The sequence below is a fragment of the Bos mutus genome, chromosome 4 (genome assembly GCF_027580195.1).
Source record: "Bos mutus isolate GX-2022 chromosome 4, NWIPB_WYAK_1.1, whole genome shotgun sequence".
In the NCBI taxonomy this organism is placed as follows: domain Eukaryota; kingdom Metazoa; phylum Chordata; class Mammalia; order Artiodactyla; family Bovidae; genus Bos; species Bos mutus.
Window position 1 is genome coordinate 106,037,135 of NC_091620.1, and position 23,831 is coordinate 106,060,965.

At 41.0% G+C, this 23,831-nt stretch overlaps 1 protein-coding gene across 1 annotated transcript in view; it reads right to left on the minus strand.

The window, feature by feature from the left end:
* The window catches only part of PPP1R9A (protein phosphatase 1 regulatory subunit 9A), a 350,686-nt gene that overhangs the window by 6,245 nt on the left and 320,610 nt on the right, over positions 1–23,831 (minus strand). Inside the window, 6 exon segments of the mRNA XM_070369831.1 lie at positions 1,195–1,377; positions 2,468–2,491; positions 3,300–3,419; positions 5,427–5,625; positions 19,374–19,457; positions 19,556–19,643. Coding sequence (XP_070225932.1) covers positions 1,195–1,377; positions 2,468–2,491; positions 3,300–3,419; positions 5,427–5,625; positions 19,374–19,457; positions 19,556–19,643 — 698 coding nt within the window.

Sequence of the window (23,831 nt, forward strand, 5' to 3'; positions counted from 1 at the left end):
ATTTGCTAAAGGTCTACGTACTGCGGGGCTGAGCTTTACTTGTTCTTTTGCTCTTTGGAGTCCTGAGCACAGTACAGTGTAAACCTCAGCAAGTAAATGCTTTCTGAACTGGTAGTTAATGGGCAAATGAACAGTGGAAGGGCACAATTTGTCTTCTCCAACCTTTGGGCTGTACTGCTAAACTCATCACTATTTTCGCAAGCTTGGAGCAGGCCCCTGCCACCCATCTCGGAGGGCTCGAAGAAGGGCAGGAGGGACTGGAACGGCTTCCCTTCTAGCAATGCATTCACTGACAATGGAAACCAAACATGCCTCCCAGGACAACAGCGCTGGTGTCAGCATGACTAGCCGTTCCCTCCCTGCAGGTAGACCCGTAAAGGAAGCCTGATCATAATGAGGAGCTTGCTCGATAAGCCTGGAATTCAGAATAAGGGGAGCTGGTTACATATTTTCAGTGTTTCACGACCTTCAGAATCAACAGCAGGATGCATCCATCTCCCCAACAGGGACAGGCCTGTCGATGGGCCTTCATATTCACAGGCTATTGATTGAGCTCTAACCTTTTCAAGACCGTCAAGTGATACTCGGCTGCCATCAGCCCAGCAGGGCGCCTGCGTGGGGGTGGTGGGCTGGCTGTGAGCTCCTTTTGCCCTTTTTCCACAGGGTAGGTGCCACCTCAGACTCTAAAGGAGATAGGCGGGACAGGTGAAAATGAGAGCGTGATGGCCGGGGAAGGGAGGACATGGCCTGCTGCAGCGGGAGGACGAAGGTCTGGGGAGAACACAGTTCTGATTTGGAGTGGTACCCAGGGAACAGTGAGGGTGGAGGAGAAAGGACTTCAAAAGGGGAGATTCACGGATCTGGATTTTAACTTTAATGTCATGGGAGAGTCCACATTGGCCATTATTAAAACTCACACTACAGAGGAAGTAAGCAGAGGCAATACATGGACCATGTGCTGTTTGGCAGAAGCAATGGATGAACCTCTAGTGCTCCTGCTTAGCAGCCTATTGTTTAATTCAGAACCCAACAATTTTTCAAAACCTCCTTTACCACTGGGAAATGATTCAATGTCCTCTCTGCTGACCGTGGATGAGAAGTACCTCTCAGATATGCAGAAGGCTCTTATCTAATGGAAACATTTCAGGTGCTATGAGTAATACAGATTATACTTGGTAACATACAGTTCTTTACCTTAAGTTTATTTCCATCCAACTGCAGGAGTTGCTCTCCAGTGATGTTTTGGGCACTGAATTCAGAGACATACTGCTCCAGATTTAGGCTCATTAGCCAGTGAGAAACCTGCTGCACGCTCCATTCATGAACGGCCCGATTCGGATACTGACTGTGTTTGGGAGACTGTCCGTCATCAAGGATCTGAGGTAGGAATGTTATGCAGGGTTGTTAAAGGACCGAGAAGCTGTAGCTCAGTAGGAATGTGATGCTATCGAAAAGCCAGTTCTTGCCTACTAGAGCCACACCTGCTTTTAAGCCCTAGAGTAAACGAATGGGTCTAGCTGTGTGTGACACACACACAGTGATCACCTTTACAGTTTCCTTAGGTATTTGGAAATTTAAAAATTCCCCCAAACAAAGCAGCATTTTAATGTAGGTAGGAAGTTAATAACTGAAAAATACATTTAATATCACAAGTTTTTACATTAAACCACTTTGGAAAGCTTATCAGATGCAGAAAACAAGTACGTCATTTATCTCTGTATGTAATGAACTGCTCTGCATTGGTCCTCTGCTAAGACATTAGAGATACGTAAAGATACATTTTAAAATATTGAGGTATATATTTTACTTAGAAGGGGAGCAGTAAGCCCTCAAGCATTCTTAGTAGGGGAAATTTCACGGCCATTATTTCATTTGAGCAGCAAGCAAACCTGTAAGGAAGGTGGGATAGGTAATTCACAAATTATCAAATTACTTTTAATAATTGAGGCAAGTGAAGCTCAGAAAGTCTACAGACCTGTCCGAGATTATGCAGCTAGCAAGTGGCAGAGCTCAGCCCTTAGTAGTTTATTCTAAATCTCTGGCTCTGTCCAACACAGGAGAACACTATGAAGACTGCAAAGGCAGCTTGGTTTTAAGACTCACTAGGCTGAGAGGAGATGACGATGGTGATAAATCTGGGAGAGAGATGGGAGCACCTTAGTGACCATGCAGGGAACACAGGAGGAAATGGGGAAGCTGAGATGAGGGCAAGGGGGTGAAACGCAATGGTCTGTGTCAGGCTAATGGTGGTGGGAGACACACCAAGGGGCTCTGGAGGTGGAGATCCTTTTGAATGTCTTTTCCACTAAGATTGAGACAAGGGCAGAGAGTGAAACTATTTAACATGAGGAAACCCACTGCAGGGGAACACTTCCTGTCTAGTTTGATTTTAAATCATTACAAAGAAAGAAAAGAAGCTTCAGACGCTACCCCATAAGCCACCACACACCGCCCACTGAGAGCTCACCTCATCATCTATCATATCCAGGCTCTGAGTGAGAGAGCAACAAAGGAATCAAAAAGAGAAGTGTTATAGGAAGCACGCATATGCAGTACACATTTTCCATACAATTAAAATCATGCCAGGTCTGAAGAATACGGACAGAAAAATTTAAGAGGAATAAAAGTTTTACAAAGCAAAACCATGTTAGAAAGAAGTAACTAGGAACAGATATTTTGGGTGAATCTATCTTTACTTATCGCGCTTCTCTCCCCGACCCCAGCCCGCTTCTAGTACTGGTATTTCTTTCTTCTCCTTATCTCTCGGGCACTGAGTCACATGAATTACCAGACTAACTTTCTGCCTCTCCTGTACACAGTCATCTCCCGAGAAGTCATCACAGTACCCACCTGACCCTGGCTTCTAAGTACAGGTCTTCCCTCCTGGTCCCTCCTGATCAGAATCACACCTCTCCCCCGTCCCCTGTGGTGATCCTCAACCAGGGGCCACGCCTGACTTGGAGGGACCAGCGGGGGTGGTGGAGAAGCTGAGCGAGGGGAAGGGTGGGCTGTGCAGCGCTCAGCAACCCAGCCGCACCCCTCTGTGGAGGGCCATCCCATTTACATCCAAGAAAGGCCGAGGAGTTCCCTGGACAGCTTAAAGGGGCTCAGAGACAGAACGTGGCTTCCATGTTGAGGCAGACAGTGGGCGAAATCACAAGGCTTTTACATCAAATGTGAAACCATAGTCCTGATGACTGATCTGCAAAATCTGCCTGAAAACGTTTTTGTCTGCGACAGTTTACGGGTCACGTGCACGATCTGAGAAGGCAGCTCCGCCGCCCGTGCCATGCACATACCTCGTCGGATGAGAGCACCAAGGACTGAGAGAGTCCGGGCGTTTTGGGCTCTGCTCCCAGGCCGCTCAGGTCTGCTGAACTGGTGCTGCTAGGACTGAAATCGTCATTGAAGGTAAAATTCTGAAAAAGTAAAAAAGCTCAGTGTTAAATGAGCATGGTGAGTGAGCCAGAGAGAAGCCTGCTTACAAGCTTTAGAGAGGTTCTTTTTAGTCCTCTTAGAAGAGATGCAGATTTGGTTGGGTGGCCTTCACCTGGCAGTGGTTGAGAACTCTAGCCTTTTGTGCTGCACACAGAATTCTGGGCTCTTTCTCTATCACATGAAAGGCCAGGCATTTTAGAGAAATGAGTCTTCAATCTCTCTTCAAGGGTACAGCATTCATTATCCTCTACAACTGCTCAGAGGAGTCATGTTAATAAGCCTATCTCCTTTGGCCCTAATTGTGACGAGTAACAGTGTAAGTAAAAACACAAGATGGTGTGGCGAGCCTGAGTTATTAGGAACAGATGGCAATCCAAATTAGAAAGGTAACTTGAGCACCCCCTAGGAAGGACTGCTTGCCGCTGGCCGTGATAAACACCGTGAGAAGTGGCAGATCCTCTCCTGGATGTAACCTTCAAGATGATGAGTTCTGGGGGGGTCACAATCTGCCATTACACTATTAGTTACACGCTGAAATACAGCTCTCGCACAGCACCAGTGGAATACCAGCGAGGCCGGAGCACGGCCAGAAACGTGGTTCCAAACAATCACCTGGGGTTGGAGGAGGTCGGGTGTGTCAGAACTTTATGAACACTTCCCCAAAACTTTATGAAAATGTTCAGTGGATGCTACAGTCAAATAAACTCACAATGACTACATAGTTGCATTTGTGAAAACATTTTAAACCAAATTCTTGAGAGTCTCTCCAATGCAAGATAAGGCTGGAATTTTTCAAACAACATTCAGACTTCTCAGATCCAAGACTGAAAATGTTTCGAGACCAATGTGGTCTGCTGTTGGCAAACCTTCTTTTGCTAATAATTCTAGAAGCATTGCCTTTCCTGGAATTCTAAGCACCTGACCAACACCATCTCATTTCTTATTCCACTTCCTTAGAAACTGGACTGTTACAGCTTCCCATTAGGTTCCCTTGCCTTGGGTTTGGTTGGTCGTCAAGAATAAAAACCATGGCAGAGGCTAGAGAATTCAGTACCAAACTCCGAAGGTTTGCTAAAACTTCAGAAAAGGAGATGAAGTCAGAGTACAAGGAGCTAAGCTAGTAAAACATTTAAGCATGAGAGCATTTAACAGCACATTACCATTTGATACTGTCAATGGAGATATGACCTCACACTCTGTCAAAACGTTATGAGCTGTTGACCTCAAGAAAAGAGTTAAATTCAAGGAACATTAATCACAGGTTACTGTTTGAGAAGGAAAAGTGAACACAGATAAAAGGAGACCAAGCAACACACAAAAGTTAGCCACCACATGTGTTTCAATAAGTTGTTAGGTAAGGTTTGCAGCGTCATGCTGGAAATAACCGTCGTATATTTAAAAACAGATAAGCATATAATTCCCCATTCTGCTAAAGTTAAAAAACTCTGGTGATAGAATGATCCCAGTTTATCAACACGGAAGTTTGATTTAAAAGAAGAAATAAGTAAGGGCACTATGTCAGCACTGATTTGTTTGAAAGGGTTTCATTTAGATATATTGAACACATATTCAGTCTCAAATTTATTTGTTTTCCAGTAAATCTTGAAGAGCACAGCAAAAATAGTTTTGTAATGAAATTTAAAGTGGAATACTTGGTAAACAGATTTATCATACTGTTCCAGGATTCAAATGTATCTTTCCCAGCATGGCTTAACTGTCAAACTGAGATTAAATAGCAATATGTGAAAAGACAGGCAAATCAAAGATTAACGTACAATCTAGAACAGAATAGTATTAAAGAAGGTGGTGGTTAATTAAGGCTTTCTGTCTCCCCAACACAAAAACACCATGCATGTTTATTGAAGTGTTATCACAATGGTTTCTCAAATCCAGAGCATACACGCAAGTTGAGAACGCTTTCCAAAGACTGAGGAGGAGGAAGGACTGGGGTTTTCTTGTTTGCTTTTTAAAATCCACGTGTTTTCTACCTTAGACCCCTTTTTATCTGAAATTAGAGCTTCAGGAGAAGGCTGAGGGGGGCTTGCAGATGAAGGCAGATTCCTGAAGGAATAGGATCCTTTTCGGCTTTCATTAAACCACGAGAATGGCAGGCCAGTTGAGCGTGTGGAGGCCTGAGCAGTGGAGGATGGCGTTGGTTTCCAGGTTTCCAGCCTGCATCTGAAGATCCTGGGTTATGAAAAGAGGAGGTGTGTTAGACAGAGGAAAAGGGCAGATGGAAAACTTACTGAATTTTTAAGGGACTCTGAATACAGTTTGAAGTAATAGTTTGAGAAATTGTTCTACACAACAGAGTACAAATTTTGCACTTTTGACTAGAACATTAATCTTTTTTTGCATCTAAATGGATGTTATAACAATGATAAGTATTTTGGTATCACCACTGCCATGATGACTTTTTTGAAATGGGAATAAATGTGTGTGGATAAATTAGCATCAGAGAGGGGCACGGTCTTCTAGGAACTGCTTTGAGTGAATGATCACAGTGTTCCCTTTATTTGGCTCACACAGCAGTGCCTCACTGCTGGTGACATGAGCTCAAAAGCAGCATTTCACCCTGGCCTCCTCGGAACACAAGTTCCCAAGAGCCTGAGACTTTAGAAAATGATATATTTCATAACTGGAAATTTCTGGGCTCATGATACTTTAGGCAGAATACACACCTTACTGGTTTTTATCGTGATCTTAGTGCCTTATAGGAGGAGCACCAGACTAGAGGTCCTAAACCCTACTTGGATGTCCAGGGTCTTTCACTTCCTGTGTACACGACCTTGGGCCTTCTTTGCCTCTATTTCCTCATCCATAAAAGGTAGATATTTTATGTATCTTATATGTGCTTAAGAATTAAGTTAGATATGTGTGAAAGTGCTTTGAAAACTGTAAATGTAGAAAGGTCTGTGCTTATTGTTTAACATTTTAAGGACTCAAAGGCATTTGAAAAACAGTCTGAAAACAGACTTTGTTTTCTTAATGCAAGCACCTGCATATTTTTATTTATCTTTTGGTTAAAAAAATCATCAAGACCTAAGGCAGGAATGGGCAGGAGTTTCTGTGCAATTTGGAAGAATGCACCCTCAGTAAGTTCAAGTGATAACTGATATAATACTTATTATTTGTTAGCTGTTAATGTCAAGGCTATGGTTTTTCCTGTGGTCATGTATGGATACGAGAGTTGGACTGTGAAGAAAGCTGAGCACCGAAGAATTGATGCTTTTGAACTGTGGTGTTGGAGAAGACTCTTGCGAGCCACTTGGACTGCAAGGAGATCCAACCAGTCCATTCTAAAGGAGACCAGTCCTGGGTGTTCATTGGAAGGACTGATGCTGAGGCTGAAACTCCAATACTTTGGCCACCTCATGCGAAGAGTTGACTCATTGGAAAAGACCCTGATGCTGAGAGGGATTGGGGGCAGGAAGAGAAGGGGACAACGGAGGATGAGATGGCTGGATGGCATCACCGACTTGATGGACATGAGTTTAGGTGAACACTGGGAGTTGCTGATGGACAGGGAGGCCTGGCGTGCTGCGATTCATGGGGTCACAAAGAGTCGGACGTGACTGAGAGACTGAACTGAACTGAACTGAATGTCATGACAACAAAGAGATTCCCTTTCAATTAAAAGTGCCTCAACAGCATGGCTTATGGGCATCTTACGTCCCAGAGGTATACTGAATCTCAACCTCACATTTCATTTCACATTATTTTGAAAAATTACACATTTCAAATTTACATAGATGATACAGCTTCTAACAATTTCTGTTCATTTCTGAAGTATATTGTGAGAATCAAATGGGACAACTATTATAAAAGCATCCTGAAAAACTGTAAAGCAATATACAAATGTAAAGGGGTTATGAGAACAATAACTAAAGAGAATGCAGAGGTCAGTAAAGTTTTAGCAGCACTGAAATCACAGGTTGGATGAGTAAAAGTGTTCATCACACTAAAGAGTACAGAAGATATGATTTTAATTCTGTATTTATTTTTTAAAAAACCAAAGGGGTCTGCAAGGATAATAGAGAACGACCAACCAGAAATATGCCAACCTTCAACTTTATCCTAAAGTTTAACGTAAAAAAAAACTATATTCTTAAATCCATTTACTATTAAAAAATGAGGGGTGGGGCGGGGTTACAATAACTGAACTTAGGAAAGCATAGGAGCAGAGGCAGACTGGTCTTCTGTGAGTGAGTCAAGTAGCTCAGTCGTGTCCGACTCTTTGCGACCCATGGACTGTAGCCTACCAGGCTCCTCCGTCCATGGAATTTCCCAGGCAAGAATACAGGAGTGGGTTGCCATTTCCTTCTCCAGGAGATCTTCCTGACCTAGAGAGTGAAGTCGGGTCTCCCGCATTGTAGGCAGACACTTTACCATCTGCGCCACCAGGGAAGTGCACTTTTTATTCCTGGATCATGGACCAGTGCAGAAGTCTGATAAGTAAGCATCACCTGGGGAAGCTATATAAACACAAATTCTTGGGTACCTGGACTTACCAAGCTAGAATTTGGGGGAGACGGAGGTAGGAAGTCACTGCTCTGGTTTCCCATGCCCTAATTTCCTCTTTCCACGGTAACACAATGAGAACCAGTTGTCATTCTATATGTGGTCATCATTATATGTGAGGAATTTTAAAAATATGAATCTGTAAGGTTATATAGGAGAAGGACAGCTGCCCCCCTTCTCTTCTCTAAGAGAGGGAGAGAGATCTTATCCCCTTAATGTAAACAAGTTCATCTTGAGAAGGATCTTGGGTTCTTATGCTTTGGAAAGTGATCTATGTCAGAGGAAGGTAAGACTCATGTCTCCAGCTTTACAGCCCCTAGAACATCTCCATGGAGTTGGGTCTCAAAGCCCTTCTCTCCGTTCCCACTCCTGGAAAATGTAATCACATACCTCTGGGGAGGTAAATCTCTCTGCAGGTAAATCTATCTAGTTAGTCATAATTTAACTTCTCAGGCTTATCTTTTAGCTCAGTCCCACATTCCAGTAAAAATGCTCAGAAAGCTCTAACTGTGCTTTAAAACATAAAAATATTTTTATGCTTTAAAGATTCTTTATATTTTATATAAAATATCTTTTATATGCTTTAAAACATAAAAATATTTTCTCTGTAGTCTCATACTCTTATAATTGGGGATATATGAGATAACCTGGACCTGATGTTTATTTTTCTCTTTGGTTATAAATTTCTGAACCAGTTAATCAAAGTAACATAGAAATTTTTTTAAAAAGTTCCATCTGTAATTCAAATAAGGTATGGTAGTACTTACATATATGGATACTGTTTTCAAGTTCATAAACAGGCCACTATTAACAGCAGCATGAGTATCCTGTCCTATGCCCAAGTGAACTGCTTTTGTAACAACGCTTTTAAAACCACCACCACTACAACTTTTAATAGATAGGAAGTAGGAATATTATTGACTGACTGTTTTCATTCTAAGACCCATGAAAACGACTTTTGGTAGCTCAAATCCTAGCCAGGTAATGTTTCAAACAAAATTCTAAGATCACACCTCACTAAACCCTTTCATAAAATTCTCACTGTCAGGAAAATACTCAAGACAAATCATTCCATGTGGGCTTGGACATCCAGCACTGAAGATGGGTCTGAAGGCCATGATGTGAGAATGATGAAGTCATGGAAGTTCAGCCCTGGATGACTTCCAGAGGCTTTCTGCTCTAGCTTTCTACACCAAGATAATCGATGATATAGAGGAACAGTCACATAGAAAGCAACAAAAGCCCAATTCTAAGGAGACAGCAACTGTCCTCACAGCTGCAAACCACCAGCTCCTGGGGTACTTTGAAAACTGTGTTCCAGTTCTCCAGGAGGTCTGGTTGTGCCTCTGCTGAGGCTGTATCCTGTCCCCCTCATTTCTTTGTGTATCCTTGACTCTAAAGCTCTCTGGGCTGATGGAACCTCTGTGTGGTTCCTATGTGCTTCAAAAATAGAACAGTGGTGTGCTTCCAATTGCTTGGAACTAAGTACAGAATGTGCATTTAAGAAATAAAATTCTCCACTACTTTAAAATTATAGACCTATCAGCTTACCAACTTTTCTGAAACAAATGCCAATCTCCTTTTGGATAAACTCAACTCTTGGGTCTACAAAAGGAGCAGAGAGGGTTTGGTAATGGTTATTCTATGATTGATCACTCTTACGGACTGTTTCTCTTTGTGGAGAAATCTGTTAAGAATAACATAAAATTCTTCCTTCCTTAACTTTTTAGAGTTTGAGGGCAGATTATGGTCCAAGAGGCATAAACTCTATCTAGATCCTTAACAATCCCCTTGAAAAATCATGATTGGTAGAAATGAATAATTAATAGATCTGAAAATAACTTTTGGAGGATCAACACAGGTATGTGTTCTATGCTTATTTTTCTTTTATAGTTTATACACTAATGGTTCACTATCACTTTTGGAAAAAGTAGATTCATAAATTACTGTTACATCCCTGTGGAAACTCTCACTTTCTTTTTCCTTTTTTTTTTTTTTTTTTCTGGTGGCACAGCATATGGGATGTTAGTTCCCTGACCAGAGATTGGACCTGTGTCCCCTGCCATGGAAGCACTGAGTCTTAACCACTGGACCACCAAGGAAGTCCCCCTGATTGCTTTATTCGTAGGAACTGGGAGAAAGCATGGCTTCAAGTTAAGTCTCCATAATCCTGAAATGTCATTTTTGGGGGGGGGTGGTGGGGGGAGTAACTGTCTCCTGGCCTGGAAATGGTTTACAATTAGCAACTCTATAAAACAATTAACTAATTTGTACACATCTTGAAACCAGTTTATCCTGGTGCTAGCACCCCAAAATTAAGTTGCTCAGGTAAACATTCCTTGGTGAATTTTTTCAGTTTAACTTTGAATAAAAGGTGTAGAAAATACTCAGACTATAACTGGAGTCATCAAAATATAATGAGGCATTCAGGAACTGCCAGAACAGAGAAAGTATAAACAGAATATAGAACTCAAGCAGGTAGTAAAGGAGATTAAGTGAAGAAAATTAGGTGCAACCAGAGCAAGGATTGCAGACCTCCATTTACTCAAATAAGACGAAGTAGTTCTGTAAGGACTGAGGTTGTAAAGCCAGCCTCTTCTGAAGGCAACCGAGAGACCTGAACAGGTAACAGCTGTAACAAGAGGGTGTCCACCTGCAGCCAGGCCAATAACCCTGAACTCATCCTGCTTCTAGATTCTGAGTTATAGTCTAAATATCTGGTCAATAGTCAATAGCCCATCTGAGATGGTCACTATAGAGTGCTTAACCTTGATTGATGATGGGGTTTAGGAAATGCTACCCCAAAATATGGCACCGAGGCATAGCTAGTATTTTGAATATTTTATTTATTTATTTATTTTTTATTATTGACATAAATTTATTGGAATAATAATTTAATCTGGGTAAACACAAATTTATGTTTTTCATAATCTTAAACATTATGTAGAAGTAATATAAGTTTATTTAATTAGTGAATCTATTTAAGATTAGGTAGTACATATTCAAGTAAAGTAAACATTTATACTTACGTATTTTACTTAATAATGACAAATCATAGATGACATAACTTTCAAAAAAATAAAACCAGTAATATTAAACTTGTCTCATTAACTAAATTATTTGAAAGTGAACTCTTAAAACATTTCTGAGCTGAATATTTTTTATTTTATTTTATTTTTTTTTCCTGTAGAACTTTTTTTTTTTTTTTTTTAATTTTATTTTTTTTCTAATTTTATTTTATTTTTAAATTTTACATAATTGTATTAGTTTTGCCAAATATAAACTGAAGGAATTTGAGAAATGGCAGGTGCAGGAAGAGCTCTCTGACCTCCCATATCTCCCCTGAACCAGGTCATAAGACCCTGGGGTAAGAGGTGCCCTCCTACATCCAGAGGAGAGGAGTAGGCATCTCCACAGGTACCAAGAGGGATCTGAGCAAATGAATGAACAGGACTTGCTAAGTTTCCTCAGCTTACTACTCTTAGCTCATACCTTTTTGTCCTATCACATTTCCCCACAACTTTCTACACTTCATCAAATCTACTATAAATATTCTTCGGGCTTAACTCCTTCTCTGGGTCTTCATTTCCTTATGGAGGCTCCTGTGTCTCATAAAAATTACATTCAATACATTTGTATGCCTTTCCCTTATTAACTGTCTTCTGTCAGTTTAATTTACAGGGCTTCAGTTGGAGAACCTAGGAGTGTTGAGGGAAAAATATATTTTTCTCGTTTTAGATGGAGATGAGTTTTTCCCATACTGGGAAGATATAAAATGAAACAGCAAGATGACAATGTAAATAAAAATCTATATTATACATATATATTGTATATATATATGTTATATATATATATATAAATATATATATATATTTATAATATATATATATTATACAAATAAAAATGTTAGCTCTGGAGTAATAAATATATTGCTTAGTATCTACAAAAATTTGCATTAGAAATCTGAGAAACTTGTCTATTGAGTCTATTTTAATATATTTAACTGATTTCAGATTTAACTAGTTAAGTTAAATAACTACACTGATAAGAGTATTGGGACCTTTAGAGTCACTATAGCTATTTTAATTTATTAGATTTTGAAAAGTTTTTTTAAGTATGAAAAGTACTAACTTGTTAGGAATGTTAGTGTGTCAGGTTTCAGGCACAGAGAATTACTTGAAAGGAAAACGAAATAGATTAAATTTATAAATGCACCTAAAACAGGACAATTTTGGGGCAATGAGTCTGCTCTCCTGAGGCTAAGCTAATATTGTTCAAAGGTCTTCACGAAAGTGACTGCCTTTATTTTACATAAGATTTTATTAGATGTATACACAAAATAAGATTTGTAAGCTGAGCTGAAACTCAAAAAAAAGGTAGACTGTAAAATTGGGAGACTTTATTACTTAAAATTTATAACACAAATTTAAGGACAAAGCTACCTCTGGGCATTGAAAACATCCAATGAAAGGGAGAGCACCTAGGAGCCCATGACCAAGGTTAAGCTCTCCACGGGTGCTTTCCTGAGCGTCTGACCCCATTGCTCATGGATCCTAACGGCTTGCAAACATGTGCTCAAAACTTTCCAAGCTCAAAGGCTCAAATTATTCTGCCAATTTCTGATCGCCATCCTCCACTGGCATTTATAACTACATTTTTGTTTATAAACATTTTTTTAGGGAAAAATTTGTCTCCTCTCCGGACCAGGTTTAGGCAGATTTAGGTTTTCCTCTCTGTGCTTCATCTTTGCTCTTAGCTCTTCTGAAAGGGTGTGTTTCCTCCCCCACTCAGTAGCAGAGGCTCTGCCCTTGCTCTGCAACAAGGCAGAACTGCCCTCCACGTACTTGTCTCTAGGTATAATCTCAAAACTCACTTTAGTGCTATGATTTATCTTTGAGAGAAACAGCATCTATGAAGAGTGGTCTGAACTACAATCCACACAGTCCAAGTATTATTCAAGATATTACTAAAGTCACCCCTGCATAAAAGAGACTGTAAGCAACATGTGCAGAGAATATTTTTATATCCCTGCAATAAAAATGATCTTAAGTAGTAATAATGATGATAGCCATTTATATTTAGTAAGGACTTAAAATGTGGTTAAATGCAACCCCAATCCCTCTAATGACCTGAAGAGGTAAGTGTGTAAGAAAACTGAAGCACAGAGAGGGTATGTGACTTGCTCAGGAGGACAAGTGACAGAGAGAGCTGGGATGTGAACTCAGGTCCTTAACCACTCTGACATTATGTTCTTGGCTTTTACTGGAGGCCACTGTCATTTACTATGAAGTACTGCTGAAGATGTTCTATCTTAAGTATCAATCTTACTTTTTATTTTATCTTGTTTTTCCCTATCCAATTTACTTTGAAAATAAATTATATTGTATCATAAAATAATATTTGGAACAAAGAGGAGCACATATAGATAAAAAAAGGTAAACAAGCAAATGAATACTTGCTAATTTTTAGAACAACAAAATAATGAGTTAGAAATCAAGAGTATGTTTTTCATAAAATCATATAGATCAACACTATCCAATAGAAATATAATATGAATCATATATGTAAATTTAACTTTTCTAGTTAGCCACATGGAAGAAAAGTACAATTAATTTTTGTTTTATTTTTATCTCAAATATTCAAATATTATTTCAACATGCAGTCAGTATTATAAAAATATCAAGATATTTCACATTATTTTTTTTCCCATCAAGCATACATCTCGGTATTTACAAGCTACACTTCAAGTGCTCAACAGCCACACCTTACTAGAGGCTACCGTGTTGGATGATGCAGACAGAGATGGACGGGGAGTCACAGACTATCTAGTTTTAGTTGACCTCGCTTTTTTTTTGGTGAGGAATTCAGAGACTTACCTGTGGCAAAGTCAGGATGAATACTGGATTCCAGCTCTGCGTCTTCTCCACTATTCAGACTTTTAAGGAGAAAGCAGACTCACTTCCACAGAGGGGCGCTGTCTCCCTCCCTTGTCATCTTCCCACCTGCCACCATCTAGCCTTGTTCTGAGACACACGTCTGCTCACAGGGCTTTCCATTCAGTGACTGAGCCGGGAGCATTTCCGGAATGGGCACTCCACTGATACCACTGGCTCCTTACTCTAAGGAGAGCACTTTATCTTACCCTGGTGTATACTTTAAGGGAAGAACAACCGCTGACAACTGTTTCCTACTTTGATTATCTGCTGTGTAACCTGGTTAAATCAGAAAGTTCAGAGAATGTATTTGAAAAGGATAGAACCAAATCACATTTCTCTGCATTTTTCTCCTTAGTTTGTCTTCTCCTTATTTCAAACTCATCTATTTGTTTCATGTTGCTCATGTATTTGAATAATTTTGTCTCCACAAGGAACAATGTAAGCTCTCTACTCTTTCAGTTCAGTTCAGTTCAGTCGCTCAGTCGTGTCCGACTCTTTGCCACCCCATGGACTGCAGCACGCCAGGCTTCCCTGTCTATCACCAACTCCCAGAGTTCACTCAATCTCATGTTCATCAAGTCAGTGTTGCCATCCAACCATCTCATTCTCTGTCATCCCCTTCTCCTCCTGCCTTCAATCTTTCCCAGCATCAGGGTCTTTTCAAATGAGTCAGTTCTTCACATCAGGTGGCCGAAGTATTGGAGTTTCAGCTTGAGCATCCGTCCTTCCAATGTATATTCAGGACTGAATTCCTTTAGGATGTACTGCTTGGGTTTCATTGCTGTCCAAGGGACTCTCAAGAGTCTTCTCCTACACCACAGTTCAAAAGCAACAATACTTCAGCGCTCACCTTTCTTTATAGGCCAGCTCTCACATCCATACATAACTACTGGAAAAACCAAACCTTTGACTAGACGGACCTTTGTTGGCAAAATAATGTCTCTGCTTTTTAATATGCTGTCTAGGTTGGTCATAACTTTTCTTCCAAGGAGCAAGCATCTTTTAATTTCATGGCTGCAGTCACCATCTGCAGTGATTCTGGAGCTTGAAAAAATAAAGTTTGACACTGTTTCCATTGTTTCCCCATCTATTTGCCATGAAGTGATGGGACCAGATGCCATGATCTTAGTTTTCTGAATGTTGAGTTTTAAGCCAACATTTTCACTCTCCTCTTTCACTTTTATCCAGAGGCTCTTTAGTTCCTCTTTGTTTTCTGCCATAAGGGTGATGCCATCTGCGTATCTGAGGTCATTGATATTTCTCTGCGTATCCCAGCAATCTTGATTCCAGCTTGTGCTTCATCCAGCCCGGCGTTTCTCATAATGTACTCTGCATGTAAGTTAAATAAGCAGGGTGACAATATACAGCCTTGACATACTCCTTTTCCTATTTGGAACCAGTCTGTTGTTCCATGTCCCATTCTAACTGTTGCTTCTTGACCTGCATACAGATTTCTTAGGAGGCAGGTCAGGTGGTCTGGTATTCCTATCTCTTTCAAAATTTTCCACAGTTTGTTGTGATCTACACAGTCAAAGGCTTTGGCGTAGTCAGTAAAGTAGAAGCAGATGTTTTTCTGGAACTCTTTTGCTTTTTCCATGATCCAGCGGATATTGGCAGTTTGATCGCTGGTTCCTCTGCCTTTTCTAAATCCAAATTGAACATGTGGAATTTCACCGTTCACATACTGTTGAAGCATGGCTTGGAGAATTTTGAGCATTACTTTGCTAGTGTGTGAGATGAGTGCAGTTGTGTGGCAGTTTGAACATTCTTTGGCATTGCCTTTCTTTGAGATTGGAATGAAAACTGACCTTTTCCAGTCCTGTAGCCACTGCTGAGTTTTCCAAATTTGCTGGCATATTGAGTGCAGCACTTTCACAGCATCATCTTTCAGGATTTGAAATAGCTCAACTGGAATTCCATCACCTCCACTAGCCTTGTTCGTAGTGATGCTTCCTAAGGCCCACTTGACTTCACATTCCAGGATGTCTGGCTCTAGGTGAGTGATCACACCATCGTGATTATCTGGGTCGTGAAGATCATTTTCATATAGTTCTTCTGTGTATTCTTGCCACCTCTTCTTAATATCTTCTGCTTCTGTTAGGTCCATACCATTTCTGTCCTTTATTGTGCTCATCTTTGCATGAAATGTACCCTTGGTATCTCCAATTTTCTTGAAGAGATCTCTAGTCTTTCCCATTCTATTACTTTCCTCTATTTCTTTGCACTGACCACTGAGGAAGGTTTTGATGTAAGATGGTGATAGAAGGACGTGTGCTCATCTTCTCCCGTGAGAACTCCAAAACTACAACTTGCTGCTAAACAACCGTTGACTGGAGAATGTTGGATCCCACCACAAAAAGATACTCCATATCCAAGGGCAAAGGAGAAGCCCCATCAAGATGGCAGGAGGGGAAAATCGCATTCAGAATCAAACCCCTTACCCGCCAGAGATGCTCTGAGGGCTGAAACAAACCTGTGTGCACCAGGACCCCGAGACCCCACAGAGACTGAGCCAGAACTGTGTTTGAGTGTTTCCTGCAAAGGTACAGGTCAGCAGTGGCCTGTCGCAGGGGTAGGGGCTCTGGGTGCACAGCATAAGCCCTCTGGGTATGGCATAATCCCTCTTGGAGGAGGTTGCCATTAACCCCACCGCAGAGCCACCAGAACTTACCCAGGACTGAGTTAACAGACTCTTGGAGGACACAAACAGAACCTTGTGCGCACCAGGACCCAGGAGAAAGGAGCAGTGACCCCGCAAGAGACTGACCCAGACTTGTGCGTGTGTCCCGGAGTCTCCGGCGGAGGCGTGGGTCGATGATGTCTTGCTGCAGGGCTGGGGGCACTGAGTGCACAGTGCGTGCATGGGATCTTCTGAAGGAGGTCACCATTATCTTCATTACCTCCACCATAGTTTGGCCTCAGGTCAAATACAGGGAGGGAACACTCTCAGGGTATCACTAATTGACTGACCTCATCCAATTTTTATCATCTTATAAGAAATGGATGAAAAGCCTAAGAGATAACATTACTAACTCAGTTTGTGAGTCATTTTTGAGAAAACGTCACAGGACTGATGAGTTTACTCCCAGTTCTTCTAATCACTGGGAAGACCAGCGGGACCCTGCAGCACTGGGGCTTGTCGCCCACCTATCTTCAGGGACCTGTGAAGCCAGCTCAACTGCATCATGCTGGACAGTAACTGTGCCTCCTGGAATAGGTTTTCTAAGGTTCTGGCCCAATTATTCGTTTACATAGGAGAACGGAGGCTATTGTTAGATTTGATTACTGTTAACCAATCACTGGGATAGCTCAAAAATTTTACTTTTGGGAACAGGCAAAGCCCCTCTTCTTTCCTGTGTTATTATTATAATTATATGAGGTTCTTTGAGTCCTGTCAGCATTCTACTGTAATTACAAATAACTATGAAACTATGATTCTAACTGAAAACTACTTTATAACACTGTAAATGTGAATTGTTTGTGACTGCTGATGCAGAGACACAAAAATTGATGTTTTAAAATACAGCTGACTAGGTAGCCTGGGTGGCTGCTGGTTCAAAATTGGCATTAACTGTGGTTAAGCATCGTGCTGATGACCACCTGCCATGGGCTATGGGTGGTTTTGCCTAGAGTAAGGTGAGCACTTGCCAAGAGAATCAAGACCTGCTTGATTTTCACCTGCAATTTAAACAAGGATATGAGAACTCTCTGGCTACTATAATGAAATTCAGTCAAACCTTGTCTCCCCCCTGCCGGGTAACTGTGCTTAACGCGCCCCATCGAGGGTGGTGCTCCCACGGTGAGAGGTGGTGGCTGCCCCAGGGGCCCAGGGACCACAGGGCACACAGCGTCCTTTCTGAAGGGTCCCAGGGTCTCTCCCGTAGTGTATTTGGCGTCTCTCTCTCCCTTAAACGGTGTCACCGTTTGTTGTTTTCACCCCTGAGCGTACTTGATACTCTTCTATTCTTAATTCTAAGGCACTCACTAAATTTCTCATTTCAAAATCATGCAAAATTAAAAATTGCTTTTGAGTTGCATTATGGCCTAATTTCCCCCTGAGATTCCTGTCCTCAATATAAACAGAGCTTTCTTGCCATTCTCCATTGGACAGCACAGAGGAAACCCAGAATAACAAAAATAAATTTTGGAATTCTCTCTTCCCATCCTTTACCCTCTCCCCCATTCTCCTGTAATCACGGGGAGAAGGTGCAATTTCTCACCAAGTTGCTAGAAAAGAGAAAAGAGAGAAAAAAGGCTTGGGACAACCTATAAAATGGATAAATGGTCTGCAAATAATTTTGTGTTCCTTTATTCTTAGCATTTTGTCTGTTTCTTCCTTAGTCTGTACTTTTGGGATGATTCCCTAAATTCATAAAGCAATATAAACATCATTAGATGCTTAAGGAAGTGCATATGACATTCAATGTAAAAAAGACATCTAGACAGGAGGCAAGCTCCAGCTAACTGACATTAATTGCCTGTTGCATAATTCTGGGCAAATCAATTAAATTCTATGACGGCGAAGTTCTTTATCAATAAAGTGTAGTATTACCTCCCCTCCCATTCTTATTGTAAGAATCAAATGAAATGATAAATATAAAACTTCTTTGTAACTCACAAATAATAATAATAGTGAATTTCTATTTTTATTATTATTTTTGAATGCCTTCTATGTGCAAGGTGGCAGTTTAAAAGCTAAATGAGTTGAAAACTCATTTAACCCCTACACTTATGTTATGAGGTAGCTACTCTTATTATTCTCATTTCACAGAAGAGAAAACAAAGGTACAGAGGCTACATAACCTGTCCAAGATTTTCAAGGTAGTAACTGGGAGAGCGCTGATTTAAACCCAGGCAGCTGGACTTGAGACAGAGCACGCATCTGTGCCTTAATGTCTTCCTATATAAAGCCAAGTTTACAATTATGCAATTTCAGAATAAAATTGGGAAAGCTTAACAATATATTATACAAAGTTCATTTCTCTATAGGACAGTTTTTATCTAATAGCATAGTTGATGGCATTGGCAAAAATCAATTTAACAGCTGAGTCCAGAGACAGTGGTCTTTCTTATATGCAGGTGGACAGAAACAGTCTTGAAAGCAACAAGGTACTTAAATGCAAAATCACCCTTTCAGACTTAAAAAGAGAATATATAAGCATTGTGAGTAGCCAGGCAAAAAAGCTGAAATATGTCTGACATGTCACATAGGTATATTTATGCTGTATTTAGATAAGCATTTACTAAAACTGTTCATGTGACCATAATTCTGCAATTAAACTAATGGACCAAGTGTAGGTCCAAGTGTAGGCTATAACTAAAGTAAGAAATACAAACTGTGGAACTTTTCTTTCGTCTCACCTCTAGGACCATCACATCAGCACAAAGGCACTGACCGCTGACTTTGGTTAACAATGGCAGGGAGCCAGAAAGTTCAGATGCGCAGACACACCTGTGTTCTTAATCGCCCAGCCATACCTGCTACCTGGAGAAAGCCTACTGGCTTCTTTCTCTTTCTCTTTCCATTTCTTTCCTTTGTTGGAATTCTTCCGTAAAGGTGCCCTGTAATGATAGCACACAGTCAGAAAGGGGAATGGAACATTTTCTCCTTTAACCCTTCTCTTAAAGAGGGTTTGCTTTTCACCTCGTGAAGCGCTTACCCCAGATTCACGAACTTCCGCTTGATTTTTCCTCCTCGCACCACCAATGAACTGGATGCCCTTAGTGACTTGGGACCTTTGGCACCATCTAGGATATACACATATGTAAAAAAAGGATTATTATCATGTTTTCTATTACTATCATTTTTAAAAAGCTATTGTCAAAAGTCACTGCATCTCTGTAGCTAAGGGGTTTGCCTCAATTCCTAACTGTAAAAGAAAATAATGGATGCCTTTTATAAGGAAACAGGATACAGCTATGTTGAGGAACACTCAGTTAAACCAGGAGAGGGCCTGTTATACAGAAGCCCAATTCTAAAATCAAAAGAATTTTAGTTTCAAATAAAGTGGAATGAAAAAATAAGCAAGAATAAATACTGTCAAATCACCCTTTACATTCAAAGCAGGGACCAAATGACTTTCTTTTGTTCATTCTCTGGCTCCAACTCTCTTCAGATGTCTGGGCTGGGTCCTCCACGCCTTTCTTGCTTTGGGTTTTTAAACGCCTTCTGACAGGAACCCAGCCACTTCCCCTCTATGTCCCAAGTCCAGTGAAGAATGTCACCCCTGAGAGTCTGGGAGATTCAGGGAGAAAGTGAGAGTCAAAGCTTCCCCTTCAGGTCTGCCCCTTGCTAATGGCTTTCGGCCAGCACTGGGACAGAGGAGACAGACATGGGGGAGACGGCTCAAGCAGGAGCTCAGCTATAAAACATTTACAACTTTGCAAGATCTGTTTTAAAAGTTGGCTTGGAGCACAGCTTGGCCAGCCTCCCTTGATGTGGAAGACTCCAAAACCTCCTCAGTGTTTGGAGCTGAATGATCCTTACTTCTCTTGAGTCATGCTGGCATTCGAAAGCGCAGCAGCTGCTGGGGGGTGAGGACACCTGAGATGATGCCAGAAACCGATCAGAAGAGAGACTCTGCCAAGGGAATTCAATGTCAGCTGCAGGAACAAGATCTCACTAGTGGCACTTATTCCACCTTGGACAAGGTAGAAACTGCTGTGGCTCTACCTGGAACTATACAGCAATGGATGCTATTTGGCATTATATTTCAGCACATCCAGTTATCTGAGATCATTAACAAAGGGTGTCTTAACTTTGATGCATATTTGTGTATGAAAACTGCTTTTTCTCAATTGTCTGTGGGTGTCTGTCTATCTTTTTAAAATTAAAAAGAAAATCCAGAAACTTTGTGGCATGGAATATAGTTCTCCTAAGAAAATATTCAGTTAATCTTCTGGGTTAATTTTGCTTATGCTTTTTGTCTATTTCAAGAGAAATTTCTAAATACACATAACTTACAAACAGTTCTCATTTAGAAGTTTCTTTTCGAAGTTTTGAAGATGCACAGGATATTGAAAAACATTCTAAGGATTTTTAGCAATGAGCTTTTCATAGTTTTAATGATACTCTGATTACAATAATCAATAATTTTGAAACGTACATAATGAAATAGAAAAGTCAGAAATATGTCCACATCAAAATCCACTTCTAGCCTCAAATATTTATTATGACTATTTGCATCATTACTCTTTGGGTAACTGAATTAAACAGCCACAGATGTGACATATTCATCTAAATATAATCTACAGACATAGCACAAACTTGTTGTACAGTGATTTTGCAAATGGACATTAAAAAAGCAGGACTGTAGTTTTCCTAACAGAAGTCAAAGAAAAGAAAATACTATATTCTTCCAAATCAATTCTAGAGTAATTCTTATGGCTAGGACTGTGTGAAGTTACAAGGAGACTGATTGATTATTTTTGGAAACAAAGGTGGCTGGGAGATGTTTCAATGAGTGGTGTGAGGACCAGATGAGACAATGTACATGGCAACACTCTATAACCTATTAGCGTGGCAATTATTTGGACATCTTGGGATTAAAAGCCTGATTCTGCCCATCACAGAGCCTGCTGCCAGGCAACCTTACATCATTATCTCATACATTGGCCAAAGTGTGTTCCAAGGCACACTTAAATGAATGCTTTCAAAAGGCCGAAGAGGCAAGATTAAGTAATAAAGCACTTCTCCAGTTTAAATCAATCAAACCCATCTTTAATGTACATTAGAACTTCTAGTCCATATAGAAACCAACACTGGATTGGTATGACTTCAGGAAAAGAAAAAGAATTTTGACAGTTTTGTCTGTTTGCTTATTTAGCTGTATCTGAACTTTCCACTAGGCTTTTTGAAATCTCTCCATTATCACCTTCATGAGCAATCAGAGGTCCAAGTCTTCACACTGGATGCCATAGCTTTAAGCTTTGGCAAGCGGGTCTTCATTTTCAAAGGTAATAACTGATCTCCTGAGCTAAATACTAAACCATTGTTGGGGCTGTATTCTTCTTATTCTCACTGCAACAAGACGCCTGACTACCTCTTCTTCTTTTATTATGTTGTTGCTCAGCCGCTCAGTTGTGTTCAACTCTTTGTGACCCCATGGACTGCAGCAGACTAGGCTTCTCTGTCTTTCACCATCTCCCACAGTTTGCTCAAACTCATGTCCATTGAGTCGATGATGCCATCTAACAATCTCATCCTCTGTAACCCTCTTTTCCTGCCCTCGATCTTTCCCAGCATCAAGGACTCCCAAGTCTACCTCCCAGCCCTGACTTCTCTCTTGAGCTTAAGTCCTCTTCTACTAGAAGTGAGTTAATCGTCTTTCCCCCATAAAGTTTCTGATTTCCTTATTTCTATTAATGACAGGGACCATGCTTTCTGAGGCCAGAAGCCCTGTGATCACTTGCAACCTCCTCACTCTCTTCCCCTGGTCAGCTTACTTTCAGTGGCTCTCATATCATTCTTTCTTTTCCCTAAATGGAGTTAGACATTTATCATATATCCAGTTGTAATGCGAGTCTTTCTGTCCTAGTTTCCACTGAGGTCCCACAATTTAACAAAATGGTGACTTGCGAATGCGGTATTGCTACAATTTAGAAAATGCCCTACTTCAATTACATGTTCAATAATAGCAGAGATTCAGACTAAGGATTGCAATCAACCACAGCTATTAACTTAATCATTACCTCTCTGGTACCTTGGTAGACCAAAAGTAACGGTTCAGTTCAGTTCAGTTGCTCAGTCGCGTCTGACTCATTGCGACACCATGAATCTCAGCACGCCAGGCCTCCCTGTCCATCACCAACTCCCAGAGTTCACTCAAACTCATGTCCATCGAGTAGGTGATGCCATCCAGCCATCTCACCCTCTGTCATCCCCTTCTCCTCCTGCCCCCAGCCTCCCAGCATCAGAGTCTTTTCCAGTGAGTCAACACTTCGCATGAGGTGGCCAAAGTACTGGAGTTTCAGCTTTAGCATCAGTCCTTCCAATGAACACCCAGGACTGATCTCCTTTAGAAGGGACTAGCTGGATCTCCTTGCAGTCCAAGGGACGCTCAAGACACTTCTCCAACACCACAGTTCAAAAGCATCAATTCTTCGGTGCTCAGCTTTCTTCACAGTCCAACTCTCACATCCATACATGACCACTGGAAAAACCATAGCCTTGACTAGACGGACCTTTGTTGGCAAAGTAATGTCTCTGCTTTTCAATATGCTATCTATGTTGGTCATAACTTTCCTTCCAAGGAGAAAGCGTCTTTTAATTTCATGGCTGCAATCACCATCTGCAGTGATTTTGGAACCCAAAATAAAGTATGACACTGTTTCCACTGTTTCCCCATCTATTTCCCATGAAGTGATGGGACCAGATGCCATGATCTTGGTTTTCTGAATGTTGAGCTTTAAGCCACTTTTTCACTCTCCTCTTTCACTTTCATCAAGACGCTTTTTAGTTCTTCTTCACTTCTGCCATAAGGGTGGTGTCATCTGCATATCTGAGGTTATTGATATTTCTCCCGAAAATCTTGATTCCAGCTTGTGCTTCTTCCATCCCAGTGTTTCTCATGATGTACTCTGCATATAAGTTAAATAAGCAGGGTGACAATATACAGCCTTTGCTGCTGCTGCTGCTGCTAAGTCACTTCAGTCGTGTCTGACTCTGTGCGACTCCATAGATGGCAGCCTACCAGTCTCTGTTGTCCCTGGGATTCTCCAGGCAAGAGTACTGGAGTGGGTTGGCATTGCCTTCTCCATATACAGCCTTGATGTACTCCTTTTCCTATATGGAACCAGTCTGTTGTTCCATGTCCTGTTCTAACTGTTGCTTCCTGACCTGCATATAGGTTTCTCAAGAGGCAGGTCAGGTGGTCTGGTATTCCCATCTCTTTCAGAATTTTCCACAGTTTATTGTGATCCACACAGTCAAAGGCT